Source organism: Bos javanicus, chromosome 11 (assembly GCF_032452875.1).
Source record: "Bos javanicus breed banteng chromosome 11, ARS-OSU_banteng_1.0, whole genome shotgun sequence".
Lineage (NCBI taxonomy): Eukaryota > Metazoa > Chordata > Mammalia > Artiodactyla > Bovidae > Bos > Bos javanicus.
The window spans coordinates 2,288,010-2,303,807 of record NC_083878.1 but is presented as its reverse complement, the minus strand read 5'-3'; the positions used below and the strand labels follow the sequence as shown (position 1 = coordinate 2,303,807).

Here is a 15,798-nt window from a genome sequence, read left to right as displayed (position 1 = left end):
TGCTCCCTTTTTCAAATACAAATTTCCATTGGATCATTACCACCTCGGTGCACCTTGGCTTGGCAGGGCTGGAAGGAAAGGCTGGGAATAGGATGGCCAGACAGCAAACTCGAATTACCCTGACTTCAGTCAGGCCCAGGGCCAGCCCCACGAGTCCATGTGTTCCCTGGGTGACACGCTGGGCCGCTGACACCAGGGTCACGTCTGAGCCTCTGGATGGCCCCGAGGGGGTGGTACCGCGTCTGGGAGATGCAGAAGCCAGGCACGCGGGAGCGGTTGACAGGGACCTACCTCAAAGCGGATGGCCCCATTCCCATCGGCGTCGAAGGCGTTGAAGAGGAAGTGTGCGTAGGTGGTGGCATCTAGGGAGACCGAGGGCAAGGCTGGGGTGTCCAGGCCGCCCGGCCGCCCAGGTCCCAACCCCACGCTGCTCCACTGGGCATTCCCACCGCGTCCCGGGCTGGAGTCCGCCCTTCCTACTGGGTGGAGGCAGCACCAGGCAAGGAATGGTGGGGAGGATGTGGGGGGGCTGAGGGTCCTCTCCCTATAAAAGGGAAGCCCACACTCTGGAGGGCGGCCACAGGGAAGTGGGGACTTCGGGAGGAATCGTGGACCTCGGACTCACCTCCCTGAGGGAAGAACTGTGAGTAAATGAGTTTGAACGTGTCTTCGTCCACCAGGCCTGTGGGGCACTCCTGCAGGGGGAAGGGACTCCTCTCAGTGACCCCAGCCACCCTGCCCTGCACCCCGACTCCAGGGGGCCTGGCCTCTCTCTTCCCTCTGGCCAATGCCTGCTGCGCAAGGCACTGCTGGGCTCCCCCAGCCCCAGGCAGGGGAAAGCCCAGTGGAGTGGGCATCATGGGAGGGGCAGGCGGGAGGGGTGGCAGGACCCTCATGCTAGGTTGGTCTGTCCCCATGGTCCTCCACTGCACCAGTGCTGAGACACTCATAAGGGAAGGGCCCTGGCCCTCCCCCCAGGCAGCTGTCCCACAGAACACGAGCCCCATAAAGACCCTGGGGTATGCACTGTGCTACGGGGAATTTCCAGAAGTTGTGCCAGCACCCTGGAGCCAGCAAAGGGGAGCCGGGGGGTCAGGGCCAAGCCTGGGGGTGGGGGATGTGGGGCACTCACGTTCTTGAAGCCCCTGTAGAGGCTCTGCAGCTCCTTCTTGGTGAACTTGGTCTGTGCCTGCAGCTGGTCAAGCCCCTCTGGCTGGTGGCGCACTGCGGACAGCTCCAGCTCACTGTCGCTGCTGTCTGGGGGGACACAGACCCAGGAGGTGGGACATGTGGCCCTGGCCCCTCTTTCCAGTGTGGGTGCCCGGCTCTGGGTGGAAGTAAGGAGTGGGGAGACTCTCCTTGTGTGACTACCAGGTACGGCTGCCCAGGCTGTGCACTGCACAAATGGACCGGTTGCCGCTCAACAGCACACTCAGGTGTGCCTCCTGGTCTCTCTGCTGCCCTGCTCCTCACACACAATGGGCCCTCCCTGCTGGGCTCACCTGGAGCATGCCCACCCTCTCAGCCATATGGTGGGATGGGGGTGGGAGGTGGGAGTGAGTCTTGTACTGGAAACGCACTAAACAAGGGGAGGTGGAAAGGAAACAGAGACAAGTTACAGGGCACCTTGACCTTTAAGACCCAATTCCTGGACCACCTCCTCCATGCAGCCCTCCCAGATTTCCCCCAGGAATGGGAAGGGCACCCCTCTTGGCTCATCACATTGCTGCTTGGCTGCATTTCGTGTATGGGCTTAATTCACATTTGAGTAGAAAGTGAAATTTCAAGTTCTCTGTCTGTAGGGTAGGGACCAGATCTTTTATTTAATCACAACACATCAAAATGGACAGCAGGGTCACACGGACACGGATTAGAAAGAAGAAACCCAAACTATCTCTATTTACAGATGACATAATTATCCATGTAGATAGTTTCAAAGAACATACAAAAAAATCCTCTAATAAATGAGCTTAGCAAGGTCACAGGATACCAAGTCAATACAAAAATCAATCACAGTTCTATAGAAGACCTGTATGCAGCAACAGAGACCCAGTGTAGCCAAAAACAAATAAATATATAATTTCAAAAAATGGTCCATATTAAAAAAAAATCAGTTACATTTCTATTGATCAACAATGTACCATTGGAAACCAAAATTCTAAAAAACTTGCTATATTAATTACAATCACCCATCTCATAAGTGAAGTAGGGAAAATAGATTAAAATATTAAAAAATACAAATAATGAAATATAAAATGATAATAAACAATAAAAATAATATAAAATGTAAAAATAAATAGGTAAAACAATCTAACAAAACATGCACATAACCTGTATATTGAAAACTACAATATGCGGATAAAAGAAATCACAGAAGATTTAAATAGGTAATGAGACACACTGTGCCCATGGATTGAAAGGCTCAGCATAATAAAGACGTCAATTATCTTCAAAATGATTTACAGATTTAACATAATTCCAGTAAAAATCCCAGGACAATTTTTTTTTTTTGTAGATATAGACACACTGATTCTAAAACTTATGTGGAAAAGCAAAACAAATAGATTAGATAAAGGAAAAAAGTGGTAGAAATCAGTCCATCTGATTTCAAGACCTTATACAACTATAATCAAGAATGTGTGGTGTTGGAGAAAAGACAGACACAGATCAGTGGAGCAAAACAGAAAACCCAGAAACACATCCACATAAATATGACTGAGAGGATTTTCCACAAATGTGCAAAAGCAATTCAGTGGAAAAAGTTTAATTTTTTTCAACAAATGGTGCTAGAAAAATTGGACATCCATGTACTCAAAAAATGAACTTTGACCTAAATCTTATTTCTTATACAAAAATTAACTCAAAATGGAGCACAGATTTAAAAGTCAGATGTAAAACTATAAAACTTTTAGAAAAAAATAGGAGAAAGTCTTTATGGCCTGGATTTAGGCAAAGAGTTCTTAGGCATGGCACCAACAGAATGACTTAGAAAACACTGAAAACCTGTACTTAAGAAAAGTTTTGCTCTGTAAGAGACATTGTTAAATAGAAAGGGAAACTACAGATCTGCACATTGAACTTCTAACAAAGGATGTTCAGAATATATAAAGAACTCTCAAAATTTATCAGTAAGAAAAAGTACAACTCAAATTAATATTAATAAATGGGTAAAAAAAAAAACCTGATCAAACACTTCACCATAGAGGATATACAGATGGCAAATAAGCATGAGAAAGATGTTTAACACCGTATTTAATTAAATAAATACAAATTAGAGCCACGATGAAACACCACTGCACGCCAGTACGAATCATGTGCTAAGTCGCTTCAGTCGTGTGACTACAGCCCACCAGGCTCCTCTGTCCATGGGATTCCCCAGTCAAGAATACTGGAGTGGTTGCCTTGCCCTCCTCCAGGGGATCTTCCCAACCCAGGGACTGAGCCCGTGTCTCTTATGTCTCCTGCACTGGCAGGCGGGTTCTTTCACTGAAAATACAGAAAACAAAACTCCCCTGACCCTACTTTCCTCTCAAGCTGTTGCTCTTTTCTCTCCTTTAACTCACCGTCTTCACTTCCTCTCCTCTTAGTCTCCCTTGATCCTACTCCTCTGGGGCCTGTGCCCCACCACTCCAAGCAGACTGCTTTTCTTAGATCACCAGTGATCTCCATATCGCTAATCCAGGGATCAGCACAGTCATCTTGACTCCTCAGTCATACAAGGACAACACGAGAATGAAAAGCATAGTGACTACACGGATGAACTTTGAGGATATTACGCTAAGCGAAGATGTCTAGAAAGACGAATACTGTACGATCTCAGTTATATGTGGAACCTAGAAAAGCCACACTCACAGGAACTGAGAGTAGGCTGGTGGTTGCCAGGAAACAGAGGGTAGGGGGTGGTGAGATGTTGGTCAAAGGGTACCAGCTTCCAAGTATAAGACGAATACGTTCTGGGGGATCTAAGCTACAATATGGTGACTACAGGCAGCAATACTGTACCATACCCTTGAAAGTTGCTAAGGGGTAGATCTTTTAAAATTATTTTTTAAATTAAGTAATTAATTAACTATTGGCGGCACTGAGTCTTAGTTTTGGTGTGGGCTTCAGTAGTTGCAATGCATAGACTCAGTTGTTCCGAAAGGCATGTGGGATCTTAGTTCCCTGACCAGGGATCAAACCTGTGTCCCTTGCATTGCAAGGTGGATTCGTAACCACTGGGGAGCAGATCTCCAATGTTCTCACCACCACCACAATAACAAAAAAATGAGGTGATGGATGCATCAGTTATCTTTATTGTAGGTGATCTTTATATAAGCTTACACAATGTTAGGTATTGCTGCTGCTGCTGCTAAGTCGCTTCAGTCGTGTCCGACTCTGTGCAACCCCAGAGACGGCAGCCCACCTGTCCATGGGGTTCTCCAGGCAAGAACACTGGAGTGGGTTGCCATTTCCTTCTCCAATGCATGAAAGTGAAAAGTGAAAGTGAAGTCGCTCAGTCGTATCCGACTCTTAGCGACCCCATGGACTGCAGCCTACCAGGCTCCTCCGTCCATGTGATTTTCCAGGCAGGAGTACTGGAGTGGGGTGCCACTGCCTTCTCCTGTTAGGTGTTAATTATAGCTTAATACAGCTGGAAAAACAAACAAATGAACAAAAAGAAAATTATGTGCCCATTTCACTTTTGAACATAGATGCAAAATCTTAAAGCACGTTAGGTAACTTAATCCAACTGAATTAAAAAAAAAAATACACCAGGATCAAAAAGGTTTTATCTGTAAGAGTGTACGGAGAGAAAATCATATGAAAATCCTAATACAGAAAAAGCATTTGATAAACATCCACATCTATTTATAATTAAAATAAACAAGCAAAAACTCTTAGCAAACTAGGAACTTTATAAGGGAACTTTGTAAACTTGATGTGGCTTATATTTGTAAAACAAATATTTCTTTACAGAAAATGTTAGGTTTAATGGCAAAGGGTCACAAACATTCTCTTTAAGATTTGGGACAAGCCAAGGTTGGCCACAGTTACCACTAATTGATGTCTGGCCAATACTCTTAAGGAAATTTTGAAAAAGGAAACAAACAAACAAACAAAAAACCCCAGACAGTGTAAGAGTTGGGAAGTATAAGATAAAATTAACACTGTTTATAGATGACATGGTCCCTACAGGGACCAGAAGAATCAATATACATGAGAGTTCAGTATATGCCGCCAGATGTGAGATTAATTCATGAAAATCAATAGCAATTTTCTACACCAGTAATAACCACCTAGAAAATACAATAAAAATAACATTCATAATAGAAATAAAAACTAAAAAGTATCTAAGTATTAACCAAAACTCAAAGAACCTCTATAAAGAAAGATAATCTGAATAAATAAGACATTCCATCTTAGATATGATTATAATAACATTATAAAGATGTTATTTCTCCTGCGATAAATTATAAATTCAACACCATCTCAATAAAAAATCCAGTTGGATTTTTGAGGACTTTGATAAATTTGCTCTGAAATGTATAATAAAGAATTTAAAAATCCATAAGCCTGGTGGGCTGCCGTCTATGGGGTCGCACAGAGTCGAACACGACTGAAGCGACTTAGCAGCAGCAGCAAGAATCTAGAAAGGAAGAGTAAAGAGAGAGTTTTCCCTATTATATACTAAAGCATTTATAATCACTGTAATACAAATTGTCTACAAGAATAGACAGACACACTAAAAACAGACCAGAGAGCTCAGAAAGAGGCTGAGGTGTAGCAGGGCCTTCCCAGAAGCTTTGGGGAAAGGCCAGTTGTTTAGTATAATAGACGGTGTCAGGAAAACTGACTCATCATATAAAGAAAATAAATCATAAAGAAAATAAATACCATGTGCAAAAGCGAGCTCCAGATTAACTAAAGATAACACGTGAACAGTGAGCTCTACAGTTCAAATAAAATGTAGGGCTTTCCTGGTGACCCAGTGGTTAAGAATCTGCCTGCCAACGGAGGGGACATGTGTTTGATCCCTGGTCTGGGAAGATCCCACATACCACATGCCCCGGAGCAACTAAGCTTGTGTGCCACAACTCTTGAGCCAAAGTTCTAGAGCCCGCAAGTTGCACCTAGAGAGTGGCCCTTGCTTGCTGCAGCTAGAGAAGCCCGCTTCCAGCAAGAAAGTAGCTGCAGCAGCCTTCTAGCGCAGCCAAACATAAATAAAACTTTACAATAAATAAAAATAAAATGTAAAACAGTGTCTTGCCAACCTAAAGGTGGGGGAAGATTTCTTAAAACTTCAAACCAGAAAGGACGAAAATTGATGAACTCCATGACATCAAAGGACATCTGCTCAACAAAGGGCACCATGACGGCGAGGGGTGCTCGACACAGTAGGAGGAGACAGCAGGCAATATTTACAGCTGACAGAAGAAGAAGGTCTAGAATTGATAAATGTCGGAAAAGGAGACCAGAGACATCAATAAGGACAAGAAGACAGCACAACCTCCTCAGCAAACAGGAAATGCGAATTACGATGAGAAGTCCACACCTTCTGATTGACAAGAAACAAGAATGATGAAATGAGGGTCACAGGAGAGGACATAGATCAATGGTCATTTTTAAACATGCTGGTGACTGTGTACATTGGTACAACCACTGTGGAAAACCACTTGCATTTTCACATCTGCATACCTTAGAAAAGGCAACCCACTCCAGTATTCTTGCCTGGAGAATCCCCTGGGCAGATGAGCCTGGCAGGCTACAGTTCATGGGATCGCAAAGAGTCGGACATGGCTGAGCACACAGCAAACCTTAGGGCACAGTAATCCTCCCTGGGGTACACATGCCAGAGAAAACCATTGCCCAGGGGTCCCTGGAGCACTCCACAGTAATGATAGCCTGAATCAACCAAATGTCCATGGACAACAGAGCAGATAAATAGATTGTGCCCCCACCGGAGGAAAGGTTACACTGCAGTGAAAAATGAATGACCTATAACACAGAGCAGTGTGGGTAAGTCTTAGAAACAGTGTAGCTGAAAAAACAGTCCTAGGAGACCATGATTCTATTTTGTTTTTTGGTATAAAATTCAAAACCAAGGAGAATGCCCTCCTGGTCCAGTAGTTAGAACTCCATATATATATATATATATATATATATATATATATATATATATATATATATCTCCATCCTTAATGTGTTTAATGTGTTATGTTAATGTTCTTGGTCGCTCAGTTGTGCTCAACTCTTTGTGACTCCATGGACTGTAGCCCACCAGGTTCCTCTGTCCATGGGATTTTACAAGCAAGAATACTGGAGGGGGTTGCCGTGCCCTCCTCTGGGGGGTATTCCTGACCGAGGGATTGAACCTGAGTCTCCTGGGTCTTCTGCATTGCAGATGGATTCTTTACCCGCCAAGTCATCGAGGAAGCCAATAATGCATTTAGTATAGGTTAATTAAAATATTTAAAAGTAATTAGAGTCCCCAGACCAAGAGAGGGGAGAGAGAGAAAACACCTTTGGTTGGGATGAACTGTTGGTGACTTGGAAAATAAGCACAGCAATCCCAGGAGAAATGGTTAAAGGATATACACAGGAAATTGACAGATAAGGAAACAGGAAAAGCTAATAAACATGCACATTGGTGTTCAGAATCATGAGTATGAAAAACGCATCTGAGAATGATTAGAAAGAAAAAGTTACACCCAATGAACCTGCAAAATCAGCAAGTTCCTTACAGAGTCAAGCCTCAGTCAGGAAATGTGGGCTAACTTCTTCCTGAGCTCTGGACTCACCTGCCTGCTCACCACCTCCAAGTGGAAATCCAGGAGGTCCTTAGATGGACCAAACCCAAACTGAGCTCCTAATCTCCCCCTGCAAACCCACTCCACCCACAGCCTTCCCCAGCTCAGCTGATGGCAACTCCACCCTGTGGCTGCTCTCACCAGAAGCCTGGGCACAGACCTTCCTCCCAGCCCCCAGCCCCCATGCAAACCCTGCCAGCGCTCCCCTCAACCTGCACCCGCCTCTGAGCCCCCCTCCCACCTCCACTGGTCCTCCCCCGTAAACCATCTCTTCTGCCTTGCCTTCCGGCTTCTGCCCTGCATCCTGCTGGTCTATTTATTTTACAAATAGGGCTGGAGGAAGCTGCTGAAAACATTATCCTCAGGTCCCTCTCTGTGCAACAGCCTCCCCCAGGCTCTGAGTATAAACACAGAAGTCCGTAAATGGCCAATAACTGTGCTCCCTGCCCCCCAGCTGCTTCGCCACTCCCTGGATTCAGCATGCTGCCCCTCTAGCCGCTCAAACCCACCAGGCGCACTCCGTTGCTGTCCTCTGGCTTGAATGCTCTTCCTCAGAATCCACACTTCCTGCTTTCCTCTGCTTCACTGTTACCTCCTCCAGGGTGTCATGCGCCCCGCCATTCCTGTCTTCCCTCGTCTGTTTTCCTTTCTTCATTTGGCCATGACTTTCTGGCATATACATATTTCTCTGTTTACTGGTGTGATGGACAGAATTTTGTCTCTTTCCACAACTCATATGTTTTGGTTTTGTTTCAACTGCACTATTATTGCATGCATGCATGTCTGACCCTTTGCAACCCCATGGACTGCAGCCCTCCAGGCTCCCTTGTCCATTAGATTTTCCAGGCAAGAACACTGCGGGCTGCTATTTCTACTTCAGGGGATCTTCCCAACCCAGGGATCAAATCCCAGTTTCCCATGTTCCCTGCGTTGGCAGGCAGATTCTTTACTGCTAAGCCATTATGGAAGCCCAATTTAAAAAAAAATTATTAATTTTTGTCTGTGCTGGGTCTTCTATGCTGTTCCCCTCAGCAGCAATGAAGTTGGGGCAAAGGTGGGCTACTCTCCAGTTGGGGTGTGCAGGCTTCAGCAGTCACAGCCCACGGGTTCAACAGTTGCAGTTCCTGGGCTTTAAGGCACAGGCTCAGTGGTTGTGGTGCATGGACTCAGTTGCTCCTAGGCATGTGGGATCCTCCCCTGACCAGGGATTGAACTGGCATCTCCTGCACTGGTAGGTGGATTCTTTATCAATGAGCCACCAGGAAAGCACTTCCCCCTCCACCTACAACTCACATGTTGAAGCCCTAATCCCCAGTGTGATAAAAGCTCTTTAGGAGGTAATTAAGGTTAAATGCCAAAAAAAGAGAGAAAAGAAATGCAAAAAAGCAAAATGGCTGTCTGAGGAGGCCTTACAAATAGTTGTGAAAAGAAGAGAAGTGAAAAGCAGAGGAGAAAAGGAAAGATACAGCCATTTGAATGCAGAGTTCCAAAGAATAGCAAGGAGACATAAGAAAGCCTTCCTCAGCGATCAATGCAAAGAAATAGAGGCAAACAACAGAATGGGAAACACTAGCGATCTCTTCAAGAAAATTAGAGATACCAAGGGAACATTTCATGCAAAGATGGGCACAATAAAGGACAGAAATGGTATGGACCTAACAGAAGCAGAAGATATTAAGAAGTGGCAAGAATACACAGAAGAACTGTACAAAAAAGATCTTCACGACCCAGATAATCATGATGGTGTGATCACTCACCCTCATTTAGAGCCAGACATCCTGGAATGTGAAGTCAAGTGGGGCTTAGGAAGCATCACTACGAATAAAGCTAGTGGAGGTGATGGAATTCCAGTTGAGGTATTTCAAATCCTAAAATATGATGTTGTGAAAGTATTGCACTCAATATGCCAGCAAATTTGGAAAACTCAGCAGTGGCCACAGGACTGGAAAAGGTCAGTTTTCATTCCAATCCCAAAGAAAGGCAATACCAAAGAATGTTCAAACTACCACACAATTGCACTCATTTCACACGCTAGTAAAGTAATGCTCAAAATTCTCCAAGCCAGGCTTCAGCAATACGTGAACCGTGAACTTCCAGATGTTCAAGCTGGTTTTAGAAAAGGCAGAGGAACCAGAGATCAAATTGCCAACATTCGCTGGATCATTGAAAAAGCAAGAGAGTTCCAGAAAAAACATCCATTTCTGCTTTACTGACTATGCCAAAGCCTTTGATTGTGTGGATCACAATAAACTGTGGAAAATTCTAAAGGAGGTGGGTATACCAAACCACCTGATCTGCCTCTTGAGAAACCTGTATGCAGGTCAGGAAGCAACAGTTAGAACTGGACATGGAACAACAGACTGGTTCCAAATAGGAAAAGGAGTACTTCAAGGCTGTATATTGTCACCCTGCTTATTTAACTTATATGCAGAGTACATCATGAGAAACGCTGGGCTGGATGAAGCACAAGCTGGAATCAAGATTGCGGGGAGAAATATCAATAACCTCAGATATGCAGATGACACCACCCTTATGGCAGAAAGAGCCTCTTGATGAACATGAAAGAGGAGAGTGAAAAAGTTGGCTTACAGCTCAACATTCAGAAAACGAAGATCATGGCATCCAGTCCCATCACTTCATGGCAAATAGATGGGGAAACAGTGGAAACAGTGGGCTTCAAAATCACTGCAGATGGTGACTGCAGCCATGAAATTATTACTCCTTGGAAGAAAAGTTATGACCAACCTAGACAGCATATTAAAAAGCAGAGACATTATTTTGTCAACAAAGGTCCGTCTAGTCAAGGCTATGGTTTTTCCAGTGGTCATGTATGGATGGGAGAGTCAGACTATAAAGAAAGCTGAGCGCCGAAGAATTGATGCTTTTGAACTGTGGTGTTGGAGAAGACTCTTGCGAGTCCCTTGGACTGCAAGGAGATCCAACCAGTTCATCCTAAAGGAGATCAATTCTGGGTGTTCATTGGAAGGACTGATGTTGAAGCTGAAACTCCAATACTTTGGCCACCTGATGCGAAGAGCTGACTCATCTGAAAAGACCCTGATGCTGGGAAAGATTGAGGGCAAGAGAAGAAGGGGACAACAGAGGGTGAGATGGTTGGATGGCATCACCGACTCGATGGACATGGGTTTGGGTGGACTGCGGGAGTTGGTGACGGACAGAGAGCCTTGGTGTGCTGCAGTTCATGGGGTTGCAAAGAGTCAGACATGACTGAGCGACTGAACTGAACTGAAGGTTAAATGAAATCCTAATAAAGGTGGGGTCCTAATCCAAAGGATTTGGTGACCTTATAAGAGGAGGAAGAGTGATTTCCTTTCCAAAAGGAAGGGAAGGAAAAGCCATGTGAGGACACAGCAAGAAGGTGACCGTCTACGTGAGAAGAGAGGCCTCATCAGCAACCAACTCTGCTGGCACCTTGCTGGGGACTTCCAGCCTCCAGAATTGTGGGAAAATACATTTCTGTTGTTTAAAGGCCTGGTCTGTGATTTTCTACTAGGGCTTCCCTGGTGGCTCAGATGGTAAAGAATCCACCTGCAATGCAAGAGACCCAGAACTGATCCCTGGGTCAGGAAGATCCCCTGGAGGAGGACATGGCAACCCACTCCAGTGTTCTTGTCTGGAGAATCCCATGGACAGAGGAGCCTGAAGGGCTACAGTCCACGTTATGGCAGCTCAAGGAGAACAAGCCAGGTGGCCCTCCTGTCTGCTCACAGCTCACCCAGTCTGGAACAAGGCCCCCACGCAGTGTGGGAGGTGCCCTGTAACACATGCTGGGTCGGATCCCTCACAGATGTTTTCTTGGGTGGGTCCATGAATTACTGACTGGGATGTCAACTTTTTTTTTTAATTTGGCTGTGCTAGGTCTTAGCTGCAGCGTGTGGGATACTCTAGTTGTGACACATGGGATCTAGCTCCCCGACCAGGGGTCAAACCTGGCCCCCTGCATTGGGAAGCGAGAAGTCTTAGCCACTGGACCATCAGGGAAGTCCCTTGGGTGTCAATTTTAATGTCTCCAGGCTGGGCCTATCTCTTGAAGCAACGTTCCCTGTTGCTTACACCTGTTGGGCAGGGATGGGTGAGGAATCAGAGAGAAGCGATATTCCAAGAATCAGGTGCAATGACAGCAGGGTCAAAGGGTACCCCCGGCAGAGGGTCCCGGGTATGCCAAGAGGTATGTGGGCATGAGAACCACCTAAGAGCCAAAGAGTGGGAAGGGCGTGTCTGATCTCCATTCCAGAATGGCCTCTCTGGTCTCGGGTGTCCAACAAAGTGACACAGAGAGGAGAGACTGGCGAGAGGTGTCAAGAAGGAAGAAGCCACTGGCCCTGGCTGCCAAGTGGACCAGGGCAAGGCGGTCCTGGGCCCTAACAGCCACCTGCACCGCTTTCCTCACCACGCTGAGTAGCCTTGTTCGGCAAAACCATGAAGCTGACTTGCCTCTACAGTCTCCCTTGTGCTCAGCCCTCCCCTTCCCTCTCCAAGGGCTAGTCTGGGATCATCCCCTCTCCATCCGGTATTCGTGATAACCAGGGCATCAGCAATACGGATTTCACCTCTTTATCAAACAAGCATTTTGTCAAAGGCTAGCATAAGGCTTTAAAAGAAAATTGTTTTATGGTTGAATATTCCATGGTTGTTTGTGCTAGTGGTAAAGAACCTGGCTGACAATGCAGGAGATTTAAGAGATGTGGGTTCAATCCCTGGGCCAGGAAGATCTCCTGGAGGAGGGTGTAGCAACCTACTCTAGTTTCTTCCCTGGAGACTCCCATGGACACAGGAGCCTGGCAGGCTATAATCCATAGGGTTGCAAAAAGTCAGATACGACTGAAGCAACACAGCACGCATGCAAAGTCGTACCATGGTCTGACAGGTTACAGACCAGGCTTTCTTCCCACTGAGTAAAAGCCTTAGTCCCTGTCCCGTGTCCCCAACTCAACACAGCCCTCTCTGCGCAAGACCCGCCTGCAGGGGTGAGGGAAGGGTGGCTCCGAGTTTTCAGTCTTTTGAGCTAAGGTCACAAGGTACTGGGCGAGGGGCAGCCCTGTGCATGACTCCCCCCACCTAGCTGCCCTTACACCCCCTTGAGGCTCTGCACTACGATGCTTCCCCTGCCAGCCAGTATGCGGCTTCACTCCCCTTTGCAGCTAAGCTCCAAGCTGCTCTGTCCACACTTGCTGGTTCCAATCCCTCCTGAACCCAGAGGTTGATCAGCCTGCCCTTGGCGCTGCAGCGCATTCCTGCAGTGAATGAATATAACCAGCCCAAGTCTTGGAACATGTCGGAAGCACCATGGAGACACTGGCTCTCCCAACAGGCAGACCAAACCCTGGAGAAGGCTGTCTCCACGTGGGCACTCCCCATCCTTCCCCTCCACTCTGTTCTCCTTACCTGTCTGTACTCAGGCCCCAACAAGCCACCGGCTCTGCCCCCACCCCAACCAGAGGGACCTCCCCTCCGAGGGTGTCTCCCAGGGCCACCCTACAGGGAGGGCCAAGACCCTGCACATCTTGTGTTCCAGGCCTGGTATACAATGGGTGTCCCGTAAGTATGGCTGAAAATGGCCTATGATTTACCCAGACTCCACACCTGCTGTTTGGCAGGCAGTGCTGGGCACACCCTGGGGCCACAAGTGTATGCACACAGTGCTTGCAGCCTTTGGAGAGGTCACTGTAAGTGGGGACAGGGATCTAGAAAATTCCAGGACAGTGTCATCTAATACAACCCCAGGGGCAGGGATCCAGAAGGGCCAGGGGGAGTTCCCAGGGGGGAGATGGTGCTTTTAATCCCATTCCCCACTTACAGACGAGGAAGTGGAGCTCAGACAGGAATAGTGATTTCCCCAAGTTAACATCAGCATGTCAGGGACCACGTCAGAGCTGAAAGGCAGCTCTCCTAGCCCCTGGCCAGCGCTCCTTCTAGAACAAGGTTTCTCAACTTTACCACTGACATTTGGGTCTGAGCATTCTTTTTAAAAAAAAATTTTTTTTTTACTTTGTGGCCACACTTCTTGCTATGTGGGATCTCAGCTCCCTGAGCAGGGTCTGAACCCGCACCCCCTGCACTGGGGGAATGGAGTCTTGGCCACTGGACCTCCGGGGAAGCCCCTGGGCCTGAGCATTCTTTGTGGGGAGGGGCTGCCAGGGCCTGCGTGATGTTTAGCGGCACCTCTGGCCTCTACCCACTTGATCCCACTGGTACCCTTCCCATCAATTGTGGCAATCCAGAACGCCTCCAGACATCACCAAACATCCACTGAGGAGCAAAGCTGCTCTCAGGGGAGAGCTACTAGTTAAGAGCTCGGAAAATGTGGACTGAGATAAGAGAGGCAGCAGCCCCAGTCAAGCCCTGGATCACAGATGTGGACGACAGTCTGGTGTCAGGGCCAGGCCAGCCTTACCAATGAGCGACCAGCTTACCGGTCCAGGCTCACTTTTCACCAGGGTGTCCACACTTATGAGATCCCTTAGATTTGTGTCAGGTCGGGAACTTTTTCAAAGTGCTTCAGCTCACCACACCCCTGGGAGGTGTACAGGGGGAGATATTCTATCAGTATCCTCATTTTCTTGTTCTTGCTTAGTTCTAAGCCATGTCGGACTCTTTGCGACCCCATGGACTGTAGCCTGCCAGGCTCCTCTGTCCATGGGATTTCCCAGGCCAGAATACGGAAGTGCATCGCCATTTCCTTCTCCAGGGGATCTTCCCGACCCAAGGATCAAACCCGCATCTCCTGCACTGCAGGCAGGTTCTTTACCACCGAGCAACCTGGGAATCTGGGACACTGAGGCTTGAGAAGGTTTGATGCACCAAGTCACCCAGTGAGCTAGCGGCCAAGCTAGGCTGGGACTCCCCGCCAACGGAGTCGCCTAGAGACAGAGACTGGTAGGACAGAGAGGAAGGTCTTTCAACTTCTGCATCTTCTTCTAGAAGCCCGTGTCCCCAGAACTCAAATCCATTAGTTCCTAACAATCCCCAGGGGCACCATAACTCTGGTCTCTTACAGATGAGAACTAAGGAGGCTCAAAGAGGACAAAAGACAACATCCAATCAAATGCACATCTTCTTGGAGGGGTGCCCTCTTCTCTCAGTGCCAGCTCACATCCAGGCTGGGGCCCAAGGGCCTAGGCTCCTCACAGCCCATGACAGTTCCTTAGACACTGCCTGGCCAATGGGCCCTTCCAGGCACTTAGCTGGCATCATTGCCATCAACACGGACCATCTGGTACTCAGAATTCCCTTCCTCTGATGCAGGAAGAGGTGGCTGATCTGAGTGAGAGAATGTTTTCAACCGTGACTCAATTCTGCTATTAAGAGTAATCATCCTCTAATTACTGGTGATAGCCATGGTTCACAAAGTTTGTGCATTTACTACATACCAAGAATGATCCTGAGGGCATCAAAGCCTTTACTCAACTAGTTCAAAGTCTGCTGCAGTCCTACGGGGCAGGCGTTATTATTGGCCCCACTTTATAGACAGGCCAAGGCTCAACCAGGTTAAGCCAGTATGTGTGGGTGATAGGAGATCCGAGCTCAGGGATCTCTGGCTGATTCTGAGGCTCCGTGCGCCTCCCACCGCGTCAAGACCCCAGAAGTCAGAAGGCATGAGTGGACAGGTATACCAGAAAAGACAAACTTATTAGAGACGGAAGTGGGTTTCTCAGCAAGTCGAATAAACCACCTGTGCTCTTGCACGTCCGATCCACCTTGTAAACAAATCCCTTCTTAGAAATCGCAAAGGTAAACTTCAAGCTCCTAGAACCACAAGAGTGATGGGCTCCCTAAGAAGAATGTGTTGTGTCAATAACAAGTAGAGCGAGGCTGGCTGGTGGTCCCAGAAGGGCCCAGGAAATGGAGGAAGAGTAAGGTAGGGGCCTCAGATTCCCGAGTACCAAATCCCCCCTGCCTACGATGGACTCCAGGTGGGGAAAGGATGGGGGATGGGGGTGCAGTAGTGCACGTAGGAGGCATGGGCTCTGAGGGCACCGCTGGGTGA

The 15,798-nt window shown here is 47.4% G+C and overlaps 1 protein-coding gene across 2 annotated transcripts in view; it reads right to left on the bottom strand.

Annotated features, from left to right (window-relative positions):
- Nucleotides 1-15,798, bottom strand: part of KCNIP3 (potassium voltage-gated channel interacting protein 3) — a 94,679-nt gene that overhangs the window by 11,954 nt on the left and 66,927 nt on the right. For both annotated transcript variants that reach the window (XM_061431484.1, XM_061431485.1), the window contains 3 exons: nt 1,133-1,257; nt 626-695; nt 292-362 (listed from right to left, as the gene is read on the bottom strand). In XM_061431484.1, coding sequence (XP_061287468.1) covers nt 292-362; nt 626-695; nt 1,133-1,257 — 266 coding nt within the window. The remainder of the gene's footprint in view (nt 1-291; nt 363-625; nt 696-1,132; nt 1,258-15,798) is intronic.